This window comes from Barbatula barbatula, assembly GCF_947034865.1.
Source record: "Barbatula barbatula genome assembly, chromosome: 24".
NCBI lineage: Eukaryota > Metazoa > Chordata > Actinopteri > Cypriniformes > Nemacheilidae > Barbatula > Barbatula barbatula.
This window is the reverse complement of record NC_136787.1, coordinates 13727462-13747403: the sequence shown is the minus strand read 5'-3', so window position 1 is coordinate 13747403 and position 19942 is coordinate 13727462. Positions and strand designations below refer to the sequence as shown.

The window sequence follows — 19942 nt, the reverse complement described above, 5'->3', positions numbered from 1 at the left end:
TCTCTGAGATTTAATGTTTCAAGTTTCGACTGAAAATGTCACATCCAACACTGAACTTGCCCAAAGGCTTCATACACTAGTACCCTAGTATTGACATTATATTGTATTCAACATAATAGAAAATGATCTACTTTGGGAAGATATTTTGACCCGGGATGTCAGCAACATACTACACCCTCATTGCCAAACACAGCAATACCCTGGCAACTAACCACGACACCTGCATCATGGTGCCGAGTTGCTACGGCAAAGCACCCCTCACAAATGTAAAAAACGACACCATCCCCTAGTTTCTCCTCACCAAGAGGTAAACCCAGGAAGCCAAGTTAAGTCGGTAAAGTTTGATATTAGGTTAGAAATTGAAGCAGGTGGGTCTAATCTTTGCTTGGATTAAATTCACACCCAGATGGCCGTGGTTGATAACATCAAAGAAGTTCTTCCTGATAATGTCAGGCCGGGCAGGTGAGAATATGAACACCTCCAAGCTATTTCTCCCGATGTCTGGTGCCCACGCGGGATTAGCTGCAAAGTTCAAACGGGGTTATCACTGTAAAAATTGAACCTGAACTCCAGTGATCTCACTTAATTTCTCACAAAACTAGATTAGATTTTTTTAAATCAGCTTGACAATTCGTTTCGTTCGCAACCCTCTTTATACGGGTCTTCCGATTATGCGCCGCGAGTGTTGCCAAGTTTGTTACGTTGGAGTTCATTTGGCATTCCTGTAGTTTTAATATTTCTGAATTCGCAATACCCAGCATCACTAGCTTTGACTCCCATTAGAATTGAACGGTTTGCGCTCTCGATGTAATAAGTGCTTTCGACAACCTAATTAGCGCTGTTGATGAATGAAGCCGATTTGTTTTGGCAACCGCGCACCGGTTTATACGGAAGTCTACTGGCACAGATGATGACAGCAGCGTGCTACCTTTTGCTTTCTCTCCTGTGCTTAACTTCCCATCTATCAGTGTATAGCACACTCGCCTTTTATTCCAAGAGATATGGGACTGTTAATCATCCCCATATTCATTAAAAGCAGACACATAATCAATTGCGAGGAGCTTGCCAAAGATGCTGTCTCTAGTGGTTCTTTGAGAGAGAGAGAGATGGAGACGGCTTATGATAATCAGAAAGGCAGATCTAGACAATAGCAGGGTTCACAGTTGAAGAATAGGAGAAAGATAGACTGGGGTTTTGCCATTTGTAGCCTTTTCTGTATTAGCATGAATCTTGCACTACACTGACATCTTCTGGCATCAGCTTTCACGTGTTTCCATGCGTTGTGGATTGTAAGCTCCAGCCGTGATCGTTGCTTTGGTTAAAATGTGTAGGGTTACTGAGACAGCAATGGTGTACGAATGTCATTTTGAGATGGACCTATTTTGTTTGTTTGTTCTGAAGAAATCAGGAGACAGATGCTGTATGCCTCTCTTTTACTTCAGAGAAGCCAAAATGTAAAAGGTAAAAATACAATATCTTGTATATAAATACATTGTATATAAATATATTGTATATAAATACAATCAAATAACAGGACATTTTAAAGGGATAGTTCACCCCAAAATGAAAATGTTGTCATCATTTACTCACCCTCCTGTCGGTTCAAACCTGTATGACTTTCTTCCGCGGGAAACAAAGAATATATTTTAAAGCGCATATAACCGAACAGCACCGGCACCCGTTTCACTTCTATTTTATGGACATAAAACCAGTGCAAGTAAGGTCCCAGTTAACAACATTCTTCTATATATCTTCTTTTGTGTTCTGCGGAAGAAAACAAGTCTTTCAAGTTTAAAACGACAAGAGGGTGAGATGACAGAATTTTCATTTTAGGGTGATGACTTTGAAATCTTGTTTTAGAATCTGTTCACCCTGCTAGTATTTAAAGCGGAGGTAACAGACACAGTTTCTGCCAATCTCATGTTAAACTTGAGTACCTGTAGACTTTATATCATACTCATATTTATTTAAGAGTCTTCAGTTTTACAAATGGCAGATACAGCTGGACGATTCTTTCCGAAGACACTCCTGGAGGTGTGCAGTGGGTGCAGCTTAAACACGACAAGTTACAGGATCTTTTATCGCTGGGACCGCTCCTTCTTTTAGTTTAAACGATCCGAAAATACTGCGTCGCCTTGTTTATAAAACATTCGTCACCAAAAAGGCATGAAACAGAATTGAACCCCACCTTTAAATAAGTTACAAGTTGCATCTGATGTTGATATTTGGACACATTGTCCTTGTTGTTTATAGACGGTGTGTTTTGCTCACTATCAATGAAGGAGTAATGAAGGACTAGACTCCAACCTCAATCTGACCTTATCTGACACCTGAAGATCCTTGTGCTGTGTGGTTGTTTGTGTGGAAGCATTTCTGTGTCTTCCTTTTTTACCATATGACATCATTAAATCATTGAAAGGGTCTTTCAATAGTACCTTAATATATAACTGTTTTTATCAGTAAGTTTTTTGTGAAAAGGTTTTGTGTCTGACTGTGCTCTGACCAACACACTCCACTTACTGTGGTTGTTTTAGCGGGTCAGTTTTGTAGCAATCAGCTGTCTTTGCTGGCATTTTTCAGTGATAGAAAAAAGACTACAGGCAAACACATCAATCATAGATCGAGAGAGTGTCATGAGTGCTTCATTTTCATTTTATTATATATTTCGCCTGTCTGTTATGGACATATACAGTATAGTTTGCTGAGGCACATTATATGAGGGACAGATTTGAGACCATTCCAATGGGGCCAGTGACCCGCGGCCCTATGATTACTGGGGATGAACGGATGTAATATGAACATAGATTGGCACAGTGGGAAATAAATGCTCCACTTTGAAACCTAGTGCACTGGATTTGTTGGTGAGATTTTAAAGCATCATGCAGAAGGCACATTCGCCAAAGATAATTCACTAAGTAGGCAAACCCGTAAAGCCTTAGGATGAGTTTAGCGATCATTTCTCACGTGTACACCATCCTGAAATACATTTTTATCACTGAGAATTTATATCTGTTTCAAGATGGTGTAATGTTAAATAAATGTTCATTTTAAATATAATTCACGCAATACTGACAGATCAAAGTGCTTCCTGTTTTAACATGTCACCCATGCTATACTGCTAGTATGAGTTTTCCAAATAATGAATATCAATTATGTATTATTTCTTAACAGCGTTTCCAACTTTATACACAATCTAATTTCTTAAAATGTTGTATTTTTTATAAGGGGCCGTCCAATGAGGTTGGACCAAACGTACACATACTGTACAATACAAAGCACCTGAGCAATCCAAAGCATCCAAAACGTGGAGGGGGTCCTAAACTCTATCACCTCCAATCGTTTTATCACGACCACCTGTCTCTGACACCTCCCTCCCACCAGTTTACCGTCTGTCAGGCTGATCTCAATACCTGCAGCTGTAACCCCACTGTGCTCTGTGAGGGAAGGTGAAAGAGATTAGTGAGTTACTAAAACTTTATTCGTGTGAGTTAGTCTGTGTCTCCGTAGCCCGGGGCTTTTTCAGAGGGAGTAGATGCTCAGAGCTCATGCAGTTTTTACGGGTAGATTTAGCATGTCACCAGAATCTGTGTCATTTTTTTATCATCCTTAATAACCTTCGGCAATTGTTATTTACAGCTTGAGCGAGTTTAATCTTGCAATATAAATAAATGCGTTTAACAGATTTCAATGTTAATGCTCTCAAACAAAATGCAATGTGCCAGGTTAAAAATTGAAAATATGTCTTGTAACTGCACTTGTTTTGAAAAATGAAACCCATGGGCTATATGTGAAACACAGCGGCTTTTCATATTTGTCTTTCGGCAAGCAGAAATAAATATAAAAATGACACGTTTTCCCGTATTGGTTTGGGTGACATTTTCCTTAGCTCCCATCAACAGAGCAATTCACTTCACTCAATAACAAATAACAGCCCTTCGTCGTACCACAAACAAAAAACATCCCCCAACCAAAAATAATCCCCCCCATATCCTCACATGTAATGCATAGAGCAGCTGTGCTGGGCTTCAGGTCTGCTGCTATTTTGATTTCTGTCCCCATTTCCTCTTTATCACACTTTGATAAGGTCACCACACGCTGTCACCTGCTTTAACAAACTCCATTTACTTTCCACTGCAATGCTATTATCTATGAGATGTTGTCTGACAGACAGTAAACCTACACAGAGAAACTCATCATTCTGCTGCTTGGGAATCAAACCCTTGCGTCCATGTTGCCATCTTGTTCTCTTAACTCTAGAAATGGTCAATTTTAGATCCCTTCTTGAGATTTGTAATGTGTCGGGTTTGCCGATAGAGGTTAGCATGATGGTGAATGAAAAAACAAGCTTTTGGTGACTGGACAAGAAAATACATTGTTTGTGTATGAAGAGAAGATGTTGCGATGGGAATGTATTGTACCATGTTTTCAAGGTTGGGCGAGGGCGGACGGGCTTTATTTTCCCAGTGCGCTTACCCGTAAGAAAGATAAATCTCAGATGAGATCTTCGTAATATTATAGCTCAGTTATTTCACACAGGCATCAATGGGATTAAATGGAGATTCTTGTGTTTCTCAGATATTTCTCTTGAGAAAGTCCCGGAAATCTCACAAATGTCTCCATTTGAGTTTCAGAAGACATCTCAACACCTGAGCTCAGATTTGCCACGTCTGCAATCAAAAATCGATTTTATTGAAGATTTCACTGAACTCAAACATTTCTCCTCACATTTACATAAATCCGGATTATTTACCTCTACATACAATTCACAGCTCCATTCTTTTAATGTATTTTAACACCCTTAAGTGTTCCTGTTTTATTTCTCTGACACACTTGAGACTTTGTTGATACTTAAATAAAAGTGTAGCTGCGGGGACTAGAAAAGAACTAACTTAGACAGGTAAAGCAAAGCTTATTTAAAGGTCCAATGTGTAATCTTGTAGATGATTTTATGACAGAAATGCAATATAATATGCATAACTATGTCTTTAGAGGTGTATATAGATCTTACATAATGAAGCGTTGTGTTTTTATTACCTCAGAATGAGCTATTTCTATTGGGACCCCATACATGGAATTCGCCATGTTGTTTCTACAGTAGCCCTAAACGGACAAACTGCTCTACAGAGCGTATTTCATAAATACGTGATCTCTTTCATCAAATAAGCGAAAACGGTTGACTTCACCACCTCTAGATGGCACTAGATTTCATACACTGGACCTGTACATGTATTTTCAGCTAAGTCAGTATGGAGAAGCATGTCTTTACTATTTTGTTGTTTTGTGTTACAACTGGATCATTGACATTGTATGTTGGGAGGTGCACAGACAATCTTACAATATGTATAACATTGACAGCAATAAAATCAGCCTTTTACATGAAAAACAATTATTTGATATCATATTATCATTTGAACACCTTGGGAAAACACTTGAGTGATTTAGCTCGAAGAAATGTAAAAAACGAAAACAACATTTATTTCAATCACAGCACTTAACCAATTCCACAATCTGCTTCTGTAATTCCTCATTTATTTAAACCACAAGCCCCACACTGTGCGAAATCATTGTTGTTATATGCCATTGTGTTTATCCCAGACTGCGAGATGTTTGTACACAAACCATTATTGTGTACTGAGGTGTGCATAAGCAAACGTTACACCGCCACATTCAAAGGCAAAGAGGAATCGTATTAAATTGTAAATGCACACACCTCTTATCAACAAATTCATCACGGTGCCCTCCACCCGATCGCCGCTTTCGTTCGAGCGTGAAAATCGTTTAACAGTGTGTTAATGTATTGAGGTATGTGGGGAACGGTTACAGCCTACAGGTCTTTGACCCGATTAAACCAGCTGTAGGATAATTCTATGTAAATCACCAACTGTGAGATCGCCAGACAGCTTCACTAACTAGAGGAGTGGGCCATTTGAATTTCATAGCCAGAACTTTCATCTGCCCTTATGGAGAAGCAGAACTGAGCCAGGGTACCATCCCTCGACTGATTTAAGATGCGTAACGTATTGAGTAACCGATGACGGCCACGCCTTTTCGACAGATCTGTGAATTATTGGACCGCCCCAATCACTGTGATAAATATTCGAGCGAGCAGCATGTAAATGACCTAATTTGACCAAAGAACAGGTGTAGCCTACCTTCAATTGCTTTTTTTGTTTCCAATTGCTTCATGAATTAAAGTCTTTAAGAGAAAGTAAATTACTGCTGGTAACAGGTGAAGTCATTTAACTTAAGAGAATTAATGACACAGCCTTTCATTCAAAAATATCATTAAAGATCCATTAAACATTTGGGTAAGACTTTACAATAAGGTTATATTTGTTAACATAATGTATTTCTATTCATTTACTAGCTAACATGATCTAACTATGAAACAAACTTCTACAGTGTTTATTTATCTTAGTTTATGTTCATTTCAACATTTCAACATTTACCAATTTATATTTTAAATCAAGAGTTGTAACTGTTTACATCAGACAACACACCATGAATTTACATGAATGATAACAAAGATTAATAACTAACGTCAACAAATAATGCTGAAAATATTTGTTGGTTCATGTTTGTTCATGTTAGCTAAAAATGTAAGGAGGCTTGGCAAAAAAATAACACAACACACGAGCATATTGATTCTAGGCTTGGGAGATTGACTGCTGTATTAAAACTATGTATTATGAGAATTATTAAAGATAGTTATTGAAATATAAATGCAGGTATATTTGTAGGTAATATATACTTTATTTCCTGTGAGATCTTTGTTTTTCGGTGCATTTTTGCCTTTAAAACCCATTTGCTGAGATTCCCTGAAATGCTGTAGTTTACTTTTTGACAATTAATTGTGTTCACCTTAAAAGTTTAGTGTTTTGCCCATTCTGTACCACCCATCTCATTGATGGTTTAATCTATCCTTAGGTTGCATTAAAAATAAATATTGTACAAAATGTGACTTTCGGATACCACTATTCTGTTTACACAACATATAAAATACAATACAATATATGGGTAGTTGACAAATTTACCAAGCATGTGTCCTTTGGTGTGACAGCAAAAATGTAGACAACAAACTGATATAAAAAATGTCTTTGTTTATATTATTAGTATATCTGTTTATCTATAAAGGCATAAGAGAGATTTATCTTTGTTAATTTTTTCAAAATGTTTGATGTCACGCCATAGGACTCATTAACACATTTATTTGTCAACTACGCGTATATGTAATGAAACAAGATCCAGCTAACATATTCTGCTTATTCCAGCATTACAGAACAGCATCTTGTTTTCCTGTATGCAGAAATGAACTAGAGACAATGCAGTTTACCCAGAATCCACTGGGGGGCAAAGCCGTACCATCATCTCATTTAGACAGGAATGACAATGACCTATTTTGCTAAACTACATGCAAGGGCTCTCGTTTCTGTTTCTTTGAAACACGCCGCGTCTATTTGCTTAGCGCACGCATACATATGCATATCCATTGACGTGGCATTGTGCCAGAGCGTCGCATCACAACTTTAAAAAGCTTGCCGTTATTTGAAGAGTTCTGCCGAACTCTTAAGGAGTTGAGGCAGATTTCTGTACTCTAATACACTGCAATACCCTGAGGGAACAGCACCGCGCCCGTAGTTCTGCGAGAACTGGATTGACCTCATACAAACCAGCAATGGGAAGGATTAAAACTGCGTCATCTTTAGCTCTATAAATAATCTGCCTTGAGTTCCATCTTTCAACTTCAAAGAGATGTGTCAAACAGATTAGTATGTGTCTTCAATGAGGGGAAATCTATTAATAAGCATGACGGTGAAGCGTACTGTGGTTTTCGGTTGTTTTTTAAGGGATGTTTACCCTCAAGGGCAGACAGGACGGTCCCCGGGGAAGAAGCAGGTTGGCGACCTTGATGCTGCCCGGGGCCTGAGTCGGGTCTCTGTAAATGCGGAGCACCTTGATAATGGAAGAGAGGGATATGTGCGAGGAGGCACAAGGGAGCTGGGTTAAATCTTATGAGGCCGACTGCAGATGAAGAGAGGGAGAGAGAGACAAGGATACAAGCATTAACTGGGGCTCAGACCATCGGTTGGTGTCAAGATTAGGGCGAGGGAATGGAAGTAGCCCCGGGGAAAATTAGCTGGGGGTTAGGTGAGGAGACTTTGCTGAGGTCACAGTGAGACCGTGTTCGAGCCGGTCAGATGACGACTGGGGAAAGCTTAAACCTGAGTCGTTTATTTGATATGCTCTAGATCTTCTGTTGAACTTGAATTAGTTCTGGAAGACTACAGCCCTACTTAAACAAAAATGTGTTGGTGCACACGGAGTTGATTTTTACCCCTGTCTTCCATTGAGCGGCGCTTATTGTTTTCTCTTTCAAAATGAGGTAGATGTTTGTCAAAACCATACACCTCCACAATATTCTCAACAATGTGGGCGCATTCATCACATAGAATTTGTCATCTAAATAGCAAAGCTCAGCCAAACACATCAGCTGCTGTACTTACCTTGAGGGATTTTAAGGTTTCTTTGAACAGTCCTATTGCCAAAGATGATGAGTGATGGCGTTCGTAATTCAAATTTCTGAAGATGTGATTTCAGATCTCACACCTTAAAATGACACGTTGCTAGTCAGCGGGTCATAAGAGAATATTTGCATTCCGAAGGAGCTCGGCAGGGTTTTTGATGGAAAGTGCCAAAAGAATATGAGCCAACATTTATACTTTTCCAACAGGATGTGCCCCCCCCAGCCGCCCCCGCCTGTCGTTCCTCCACAAGCTGTGGCAAACATATCATTAAAGCTCTAAGTCCTTGAGAGTTTTTCTGGTCTCCAGACACGCTGATGATGCAAAGGGCTTCAAGGATTTTTTTCAAGGCCTCAGCCTATTTCTCATCTGCAGACCGAAGACCAAGGAAAAGAGCGGAATTAGGCTCCGTGTGGTGCCTCTGTTTGGCGAGAGCAAATAACACAAGTAGCCCCGCTCAGCTTTGAGGCTGAACACAGATTTAGGGATTAAAAGAGTTTCCAGCGCTCAGTTCTTGTATCCTGCAACTTAATCTTGGTTTGTTGTTGGTAAAGGCAGTCACATGTGTGCCTCCTTAAAATGGTGTGAGGCCATGGGACGTTAAGCCAAAAATGTAATGAGAAGGAAAAATCTGAGTGGAAATGTACGGTGAAGATTGTTTTATTCTAGCCCAGTAAAGATTATTTTATAGAATTATAGAAAATTATTTAAGTTTTAATTGTGTCTCGGTGCTTAACATTTACGTTTTGGCATTTAGAAGACGCTTTCATCCAAAGGGACTTACAAATGTGGTAAACAATGGAAGCAATGGCTGCAAAATTTATGCAAATGAGACATGTTTACAATAGAGTTTTTCACATTGCAACCCTAGATACCGTCCCTTTTAATCCTATTTTTAATTCTGGGTAAAATATAAAATTATATAATTTTTTTTGTACTTTATATTCAAGGTGGCTCAAACCAGTACACTACTGTTCTAACAGATTTTTTACATAGATTTTTAAAAATAGGTTGCGAGACTAACTATTGTTTCAAAGCAACAACATAAACAAATGTTAGTGCATGTGCCTGCACGCTTTTTTATCTTTCCTCGGCTTAACTTAAATGCTAAATTACACGACTCATTCGACAATTTAAAAAAAAAAATATATACACAATAAAACCCAACAAATTATTCCTAAATACTCTTATTACACAATAAAATATCTGTAATTTTAGCCACCAGCCGGTCCGCTCAACAAACACAGACCTGAAATTACCTTTGAGCAAGGCGCATACATCCACTGGAACTTCAATTTTTACCTCAATAATATGAATTTAAGGTTAACACCTTACAATAAGGTTGTATTTGTCAACATTGGTAAATGATAAGCATTAGTAAACAAAATGCATTAGCTAACATGAACTAACAATGAGCAATTTAGTTTTCTATCATTTATCAATCTTTGTAATGTCGTGTTGTTAACGTTGTTAATGTTAATCTTAGTTAGCGGTGCATTAACTAATGTTAACAGTTACAGTATTTGATTTAAAAACGTTTTTAACCAAAACGATAAAAGATGACATAAATCAAGGTAGATCTATAAAGTTAATTCTGTAAAACAAATGTGAATTTTGATGCTCTGAGCTTTGATGGGAAATGCACTTATTGTTCGCTTTCTCATATAATAAATGCTCTCTCATTTGTGAGTCGATTTTGATAAAAGTGTCTGTTTAATGAATAAATGTAAATGTTTGCAGTCACATTATAATCTCCGATATTACACTTATTTTGGCAATCTGAGCACAGCCTGTGGCGTGTTGATCTCGAGATATTCTCAGAGTCACCAAGTTTCTATTTGTTCTGTTTTTAATCAAATTTCTGTCTTGGAGAAGCAATTGAGATGTAAAAAGATCTTATTTCCTTCTCTACGTTTTCTTGTAGGAGAGGCAACAAACTCCAGGTTGTGGATATGTGCCAGCGAGCTTGAGCAGTGATTCTTTACTCTGTGAGAGACAGATCTGCTTGTTGCCTGAGGAGCTACACAATTTTGCCTGTATAATCAGTTTTCCGTCTCCGATGGCAAAAATCACAACATTTCTCGAACTCTTTGAACACGGTCACATTCTAAACTTTAAAAGAGAACTTAAAATGAGTTTTTAATGAGCAAATTCAGAGTTACAAAGTGGCGCTTTTGTCAAAAGATCTGAGATATGATAATGCAGATGACCTTGATTTGGTAGATTAAAGGGTTTGTGAACCCTTTTGTCAGGCAGCATTGCTTTCGATGTATTTACCAGTACAAGGTTTTTACAGCCCCAGCCTCACGTTTAATGTACTCTGTACTGTTATGAATGCTGGAATATACAGTAAGTAAATAACGGTGATAAAAACTAATCTGAGGGAGTTTTTCTTTTTTAAAGTAAGGAGCTGAGTCGGCTAGATTTCACACCGTTTTGCCAATATACTACAGAGAGTTTTAGAAATCTCATTCGAAGGACTGGGGAACTTCTCAGGAAACTTCTCAATAGAAAGAAATGAATGCTTGATTTTTCCCACCCTGTTTGTGTTGTTACTGACTTCAGAGTGTTTATTCTAGTTTAACTGCATTATTTTTATGCGTCTGGAGTGATGTGTTTATTTGCACTTTGCAACAGATGTAAATAATATCTACCCTCCTGGGCCACGCAGGTGTGCCGAGCATTACTGTTCATGAGGGAGAATATTAAATGAAGATATGCGCTCCGTTTGTGTGCAAATATCAGTAAGCGCTAAATCTAGTCATCCACCTTCAAACTTACAGACATAAACAATTAAACAATCTACAGGTGACATCTAGATTTTAGACATCTAAAATTGCATTCTTGGATTTCAATGTTCTGTAATATCTATAAAAATATACAGCCGCGGAAAACATTAAGAGACCATTTCAGAGACCATTTTCTGATTTAAAAATGTACTATTTATAGGTATGTGATTAGGTTAAATTATCATTTTTATTCATTCTGTGAACTTCTAACAACATATCTCCCAATTGTTTTACAAAGATATGCTTTCATTTTTGCATTTATTTGCAGAAAATGAAAACCGGAGAAACAGGTGGTGCTCTGTATTTTTTCAGACCTCTAATACGGCAAGAGAACAAGTTCATATGCACATTTAAGCAATATAACAGTAATATTTTCTCATGTATTTAGGAAAAGATTTAATAAAAAAATGTATGTAATAAAACAATGATGTAATATGTTTGATTTTGTTGAAATTCAACAAACACTGGTATGGGCACAGTGCATCTGGAAATGCTGATTTGAAAGAAATTTGGAATGGTCTCTCTATATATGTAAATCTACACAAACAGTCAAAAGTTTTCCATCACAGAAGCAGTGGGTTAACTTACTGGCTTTGAACGTGATTCAACCAATCAAAATCAAGGACCACAACTGACGGTTTTTAAAAACATTTTTAAGATCATGAGAAACATTTTTGTCATGCGATCCTAAACTTTTGACTTTAAAGCTGTTGTGTTCTTCCCTTGCTTGCTTTGACCACCGCATCTCTCCGAAGCCCCTTCATGAGTCGTGTAGCTTCAGAAATATGTATTTATAGTCCTAAGGCCAAGAACCTCATGCATCGTGAGTTTGATCTGAAAAAGAACCTTTCATCTCCAGACAGCTCGCACATAAAGTGGGCAGTGATGGTTGTGCGTTTCGCCGTTGTCTCACGAAATTGCTCCCTCTTTACGCCGGCCTCCGTGAAGCGTCTTGAGCCGAGGGGAAAATTATGAAACATGACAGCCGTCGTCTGATCCCCGAAGGATCAGAGAGGTACGCTACCCTGATGATCTCACCTAATGAAAGCGAGCAGGTGACGAGAGACACCCACATCTCCGTCTTTAACACCTCCTTCCTAAGAAACATCATCAATATTCTTAATCCAGACAACAGCGATTCGGATGTCAGTCAGGTTAGTGGAGGGTGGGGGTGGATCTCGGCTGCAGGTATCCTGATGCGTGCGGCTAAGACGCTGACAGCGTCATGTGAGCGCATGGAGACGATGTTCATCTCCACTCAGCTGAGGAGAAAGAGGCTGTCTGGCACATCATTTGTGTAAAGACATGCAACTCAGTGTTGTTTTCTACATGGATGAGCTCCCCAAGCGAAATACGGGATTGATTTAGACTTTCCTGCGAGAACCATGGGGGACATGAGCTCACGTCGTCATTGTTACTTTTAAAAGTAACTTTTGACTAATTAAAGGCCTTGAAGTTGTAACTTTACTGAGGAAACTTGCCATTCAAATGTACGTGAGGCCTTCCAGTAATGATCACAAGTGCCTTTTGTTTGTGTTTAAAGCTAAAACCGCTGAAGCAACCCAGAGTGAAGCATTATTCCTCAGAAGCTCTTTTAATAGCTCGGCAGGCTTAGCTGAATTCTCATTTATGTTTTATTGAAGTATCAGCTCCGTATCAGATGTTTCTCTTCAGAAATAACTGAAACCTTTTCACACATTAAAAGGTTAGAAATGAATGTGGTTGGATGGCTCAGATTTGATGAGAAATGTTTTGTATTGCAAGCTGTGACTTGTTTGCATTTTTGTGACAATGTTAAGATCTCGAGGAAACACATGTGAGATTACAGTGATCATTATGGCAGGAGAAAAATTTGAGATGCGAAGACATCATGTAAGGTCATGCAAATGTTAATGTTTATTGTCGTACCCCAGTTAAATATGTAGAGGCAACTTTAAAGGCATAGTTCACCCAAAATTTTTTATTCTGTCTTCATTTATTCAAATCTGTACCAAATACTACATTTCTTTGTTCTGATGAACACAGAGAAAGATATTTGAAATAATGCTTGTAACCAAACAGATTTTGCCGCCCATTGACTACCAGTAGGAAAAAATACAATGGTAGCCAAAAGTGTCCCAGAACTGTTTGCTGTCATACATTCTTCAAAATGTCTTCTTTTGTGTTCTACAGAACACAAAATCTGTCTGCTTATAAGCATACTTCCAAATGTATTTCTCTGTGTTCATAAGAACAAAGAAATCCATACAGATTTGGAACAACTCTTGAGGTGAGTAAATGATGACAGAATTTTCTTTTTTGGTTGAACTGTGTCTCTAAGAGGTTAATTTTCTGTGTTTTCACAGAAGCATTTTTTTCAGTTTCATATGGGTGTTGCTAGTGGCACAGAAATGACACATCTGACCTTTCAGCAAAAGTCGCCATTTTTTTCTCTGCTTAATCTTAATTTGCTGCCCAGGAGAAACAACTGAGATCTCATTTGTTTTAATTCTATCGAATGTAAATGTGTGAATTGAGGATATTCATCCTGGAAACTGACCTTCCTGTTACCTGTCATGTATTTGATTTTATAGGCATTCAAATATGTGGCTGTCTACCTGATCCACCTTTAAATCCCATCGTTTGTTTTTTATATACATAAATTAACATTTTAGAGTTATTTTTATTCTTTTTTCACCTGTGCTTTTGAATATATACATGTTGGTCAAGTAAATAAATAATAGGGTAAATCTTTCATGTTGTCTACATAAAGGAATAGTTGACTAAAGAATGAAAAGATTCTCATCATTTATTCACCCTCATGTCATTCAAATCCTGGAACACAAAGTAAGATATTTTTGAGAAATCTGGTGGTTTTGCGTTCATACAATAGAAGTCAATGGGGTGGGGGGGTGGTGAACTAGATTTTGGGGTGAACTATCCCTGCAGTTCTGTATTTGCATGTGGCTTTAAATACAGATCGAGCCAAGGTGACCAAAATGAACATCAAAAACATGGCGTAGGCTTTTCTTGCTGTACATCAGTTAGCATACTTTGGATTTCAATTTATGCTCAGCTGGACAAAGGACAGGCTTATTTCTCAGTGTTAAGCCTCTAAGGGGGTTTGCAGAACTCTCCACAGCGTGCTATTAATTAGCCATTAACACCATGATCTGAAAATATCCCATAAATCTTTGCATGAAAAACACTAGGAGTAGAGTTTCTTATATCCACATATTCCCTTTCTGCAGTTGGTAAAGGAGTCTAGCAGGTAAATATTTTGGCCGCTTTATTGATGGTGAGATCACCTGGAGTGATTAGTCTATGCTCATATTGGCGCCCTCAGCTGATGCGGAATAGCAGCGGGGGATATGTACTATCTAGTTGAATAATGCGTTTGTGCCCATCGTAAATAAATATTAGGAACATGGGTGTTTAACTTGGTTGAACTTACTAGGTCCTGGAGTTTCCAAATTAAAGAGAAACAACCCAGTGAATTCTGGGTAAGAGACTGAAAAAACAAATCGTTCCGATCGGCAGATTAATGCGCTGGCAAATTTGTAGGCAGTAATGGTAAAGGATGCTAGTCTACTTCAATATTTGGACTTTTAAAAGCCAGCCACAAATTTAACTTGAAAGCATTGACAGTCTTTAACTTAAGAGTGTGTCTCGCATCAAACTGTCCATTTGGTTTATGTGGAAATCGGTTCTAATGCGTGATCTTTTATTGAGGGCTCGCTTGCCTCCCGGCGGCCTCGGTATCCACAAACGCTCGGCGAGAGAGAGAGTCTCAGCTGCTGGGTTCTTCTTTTTTTATTGCCAAGCAATTAAAATCTGTATGGAAGCAAAGAGACCCACGGCATGGAAACCAGGAGGAGAGGAGGATCTCAGTGGCTGAGGGGGAGAAACGGTGTTTACGACATAATCGCAGAGGAGCATGACTTATCTGTGGCACACGCTCGTGTTTCTGATGAGAGAGGGCTGCTGGGATGCGCCAGTCCCTGGAAGAGGCTTACAGAACACCCTAAGCTATGGAGGTGTCGTTTCAGCACTGCCGGGTTTTCCAGCAAAACCAGAGCCATGAATAAAAAACCAAACGGCTTGAAGAGAGGGAGAGAGAGGGAGGAAGAGAGAGAGAGAGAGAGAGAGAGCTTTCCGCTGTCAGCTTAGTGAATAGGTTGATGACTCATCACTTGAACTGAAAAATTTCTTCTCCAAAAAGCAAAAGCTTGTGTAGAATGAAAGCATGCTGCGAGAGATACATCAAAAATAGGTCACAACATATCATGTACAAATCTGCGGTTTGAGATGTCCTTCTTTGCCTCAAAACAAAGGCTTGACAACCTATAATTTTGATAACTTAATGTGAACGTGAGCCTTTGTTTGCAAAAACAAAACATGGCATTTAATTTATGTTTTTGTTCATTGTATGAACTATAAAGCATCTTTCTTATGCATGTTCTCTTTTGTAAAGTAAATTAAAGGCGTGAAAGATTAATTTATTTAGAGGTTTAATACACAACAATAATTTTTAGTGACCTTGAGCTGTCACAAACCGTTGGTGGGTCACTGTCTTGAGTGTTTGATTCTTTCAGATACAGACATCTTATCTGGTGTTGGCTTATCCGCCTCTGTAGACAACATATTGACTGGTAGATAACATCAGAGGGCAACATCTCACTAGTTTGTGCAGTTCAAAGTCTTCAAGACTAGATTGAAGAATTGCAGTTTTTTGTTCTTGCACAGTACTGATCAATGTGGAGGCTTTTGGTTTCATAACTCAACATTTTCATTGATCTCCAAAATCCTCATTGACATTCAAATGAAAAAGCAAGGCCAGGTGTAGAATAATGAAATCTTATAGAGCTAAAGTTTGACATTTATTTCTACAAAAAATCTAACAAAGAAAAGATGTCTGGGGATTGAGAAACTGAGGAAGTTTATTTTTTGTTAATTTGTTGGCACTTTAATCCAATTCAATGTTCAAGGGTGCGGACACTAAAGCCCAAAAATAAGTGATCTTTGTAACAGTGCAGCGCGTTTCAGAAACCCCCCTCCTTCCCCAGCTCCACTTGTATAGATCTGCTACAAGGTGATCATGTAAGCTATGGGGGTTTATTCATATATGTTATATGTGCAGCTTTCTTTATATGCACACAGCCATTCAGATTTATGCATTCATTTTGGATTTATAAAGTTTGTTTCGTGTATGTACAGTTTACAAAGGTGAAAACAAATATGATAATGGGGACCCAGTCTGTGAAACCTAAAAAGCGTCATTTTTTTGTACTGTTTCTACATAAAGGCATCCTAAAAAATTGAAAGAACAATCTATGAAAATATAACCTTGCATTCCTTTGATATTGACTTGGGAATGTCATGTCAAAGATTTAATTTATAGTGAGATTATAAACAATCTATCTCAAAGTTAGATTTTCATTGTGGTTTTGTTGTCGAAATGCCACCCATGGAGCCCTGTGTGTTTCATATTTAAATGAAGAATACTAAAATGGTATTATATAAAACACTATTATATTTGCGTACTCGTGCTTTCTTTGTATAATGTTCAATTTTATATCGAAGGGCTTCCAGTAAAAGTCTGGCTCAGGTGCTGAGGTTTTTTAATTGGCTGTATTCTCATTTACTCTTCCTTACGAGATCTTTTCTTTCCTTTATTCTATCTCTTGTGTTTTTGGCAGCAGTCATCAAAATGCATTCACATTACAGTGTGCTGAAGCCTCATCTTAAAAAAGAATTCTTCAAAGTCTACAAGTGACACAATGGTGAAAAAAATCAAATAGAAAAAGGGATGTGATATTGTTGATGATTGATGACAGAAGTGCTATTTTTGCGTTTTCCACTTAAACAGGCGTTTTTGCAAGAAGTTAAATAAGGACACATCTAATCCGACTCCGTTTGATATGACTCCTCCATCCCGATTCAAATGTAAATGCCTCTATAAACAACTTCAAAATCCAAAAAACGAAAATACCCTGCAGGATAAATAAAAGTGGTGCTCAAGCAAGTTGGTCTGCTGAGCAGTAAACTAAATAAGATGCATTAAGTCACTTCCTCAAGCCAATAAACACAAAGAATTGTATTTTGTTTTTACAATAAGCCTCCAATGAATACCTGTCCCGGGCATGTCTAGATTTACCTTTACTGGCAGCATCTGAATCGTATCGACAAGAGCTGATCTCTCAATCATTAGTCTATTCAGCAAAAATTACACATGGATGATCAGTACTGCAGATTGTGTCCCAGCCTGTCAGCAAGAAACCGGCTCGCTTGCCTCTGACACGTTGTTTCTGGCCGTCCCCTTGTTGCATCAAACTCAGCGTCGTGATTGGATGAGATGGGTCTGGCGAAGATCCGCGGTCTCTCTGGTAATCTTGCCAGCTGTCTGCAGCGAAGGTGTAATTCTACAGGGTTCTCGCTGTAGTTAGCCGGGGATTATTTTTCTTGATACGGTCTGTATCTGCTCTTCCTCTGGCTGCCGTGGCGCATGCTCCAGTGAGGACAGATTTCGCTTATTAGTCTGGATGTCATGCTGGAGCAAAGGGGCTGTGTGCTGCCATGAGGCTGCACGGGTTTGAAGAAGTGAAAATGAAAGGCGTTTTTCTGGCCGTGTGGGGGAAACGGGCATGAAGTGTGATATTACATTAAGTTGGAGGTGAAATAACTTTCGCTTCTCAGTCTCTAAACCAGATGTGTAACTGCTAATTAGTTAATACTTGAAAAAGGAAAATGCTTTGTGTCTGTGAATATCACAATGATGTGGTTCTACATTGTTGAGCGTTGCCTTTTTCTTTTGAATATTAAAGTCATAAACATTTATGCCACTATTGTGGTTTCAAGTTGTTTATTTTCCTTCTCTTTGAAGATCAAGAACCAATACCAGCCGACAAAGCTTTCTTTGTAAACGTAGTCTTCTAATGACGCGTTTGTTCATTTTCAACATATTGCTTGTTTTGTAGTCACAGATTTCTTATCCTGCTAATGATAAAAGGAACCAATTCCATGCACTAGCGGTCAAACGGCGTCCATTAGGGTGGGCGGCACTGCCGGGTCGGGGCAAGAGCGGTCCTTACAGCCTATACCGTTTACTTACAGTGTTCTGCCTCAAAAGGGCAAGTTAAGTGGGTCTGGAAGCCGGAGTGATTTTTCTCCGCAGCGTGCCGTGGTAGAAAAATGATGGTAAATGTAGTGGGCTTTACTGATCAATAGTGCATTTCTGCACAGTGTGAAAACAACATCACTCACACTAGAAGAGAACAGTTGAGTTTTGTCAATATGTTATTTTTGCACTCTTCCTCCTCGCAAGATATTTAAAAGGAGGGTACGGTGCGTTTTTTTTTTGTCTGTGCATCACTCACTCCTTTTGTGCTGCATCTCTTAGTAATATATTGAACTTCCCTCGCGAGATGAACAGCAATTTTCACCCGCGAATATTTTTCTAGTTTAATTAATTTACCGCCTGCAGACTTGGCTTTTTTTGTTCAGGTATGTGCAACCAAAACACACTGCAAAGCTTTTAATGTTATGTGGATGTAAAGCAAGTGAACTTTAAATCGGTGGTAGAATCGTTGCTTTCTAAGCCATGACTAATTTAAGACCAAAGCCTCCAAACACTCCAAAGTAATCCCTAGTCTTACACCGCAGTCTGCAACCTTTGATGAAAGTCAATGAAGATCAAGGGAGCCCGTCAAGCACTTTCCAATTTGTCAAGCCTAATATAAATGAAAGTCACTTTTCCAGAGAATATTGCATTGTTGGGCTCAGACTTCCTTTCAACAGGTTATTTGCTATACAACTAATTTTCTCTGAACAACGCCACATGAGAAAGTCCAACAACGGTCTATTTTCCACCGTTCCTACAGGCTTTTTTGTTTTATGATATTTAATCTGCTGCTTTCAGGTGTAATCTAATTCTGTGTGGCTGAATGGATGAGCTCTGTGAATATCTATTGCTCCACTTTTTTTGTCATTTCTCAAGTCCTCATTATTAATACCTGGGGTTTTGAAAGTATATTGGAAAATACATTTTGTCCTTGTTGCATGCTGCGAAATATTCTCTGGTGTAGGATTGGTGACTATTTTTGGATGAGACTCTTAACTCATGAGTTATCTGTTTGAACCATTGACTCACTGTGACTCACTCAGTCGGAGCAGTTCTTGACTTGTTCACTGAACCTTCAGTTATTACTTCCAACATAACAATGTGAAATGAACTGACAATTGTTTCTGTATTATATTTTTTTAAGCGATAAGTCCCCCCCAAAAAATAATGTAATTATTTACTCATGTCTTCCAAAAAATGATATGACTCTTACGTCTGTAGAACTGAGAAGAAGTTCTGTTATGATAACTCTCTGAGGGTTGAGCATGGTAGTGTGCATGACACATAAATGTATTTGGTCTTGGCGGAATAGATCTGCTACGCTGCTGCTGCTGCGGTGGAGCAATTAAGGAGACTTGCTACTGCCAATACATCCACAACATGCTGCTGTGTGCATATAAGCAATGCTGCTGCTGCACATATAACATATGAATAAACCCATGCTTACGTGGTCACCTTATAGCAGATCTATACAGGTGGAACTGGGGAAGGAGGAGGGTTCTGAAACGCACTGCACTGCTGCAACAATCACT

The 19942-nt window shown here is 38.6% G+C and overlaps 1 protein-coding gene across 1 annotated transcript in view; it reads left to right on the top strand.

Moving 5' to 3' along the window:
- Nucleotides 1-12282: 12282 nt before the first annotated feature.
- The window catches only part of opcml (opioid binding protein/cell adhesion molecule-like), a gene marked incomplete at both ends in the record, with an annotated part of 74757 nt that continues 67097 nt past the window's right edge, over nucleotides 12283-19942 (top strand). Inside the window, one exon of the mRNA XM_079447908.1 lies at nucleotides 12283-12608. Within this exon, the coding sequence (XP_079304034.1) occupies nucleotides 12283-12608 (326 nt within the window). The remainder of the gene's footprint in view (nucleotides 12609-19942) is intronic.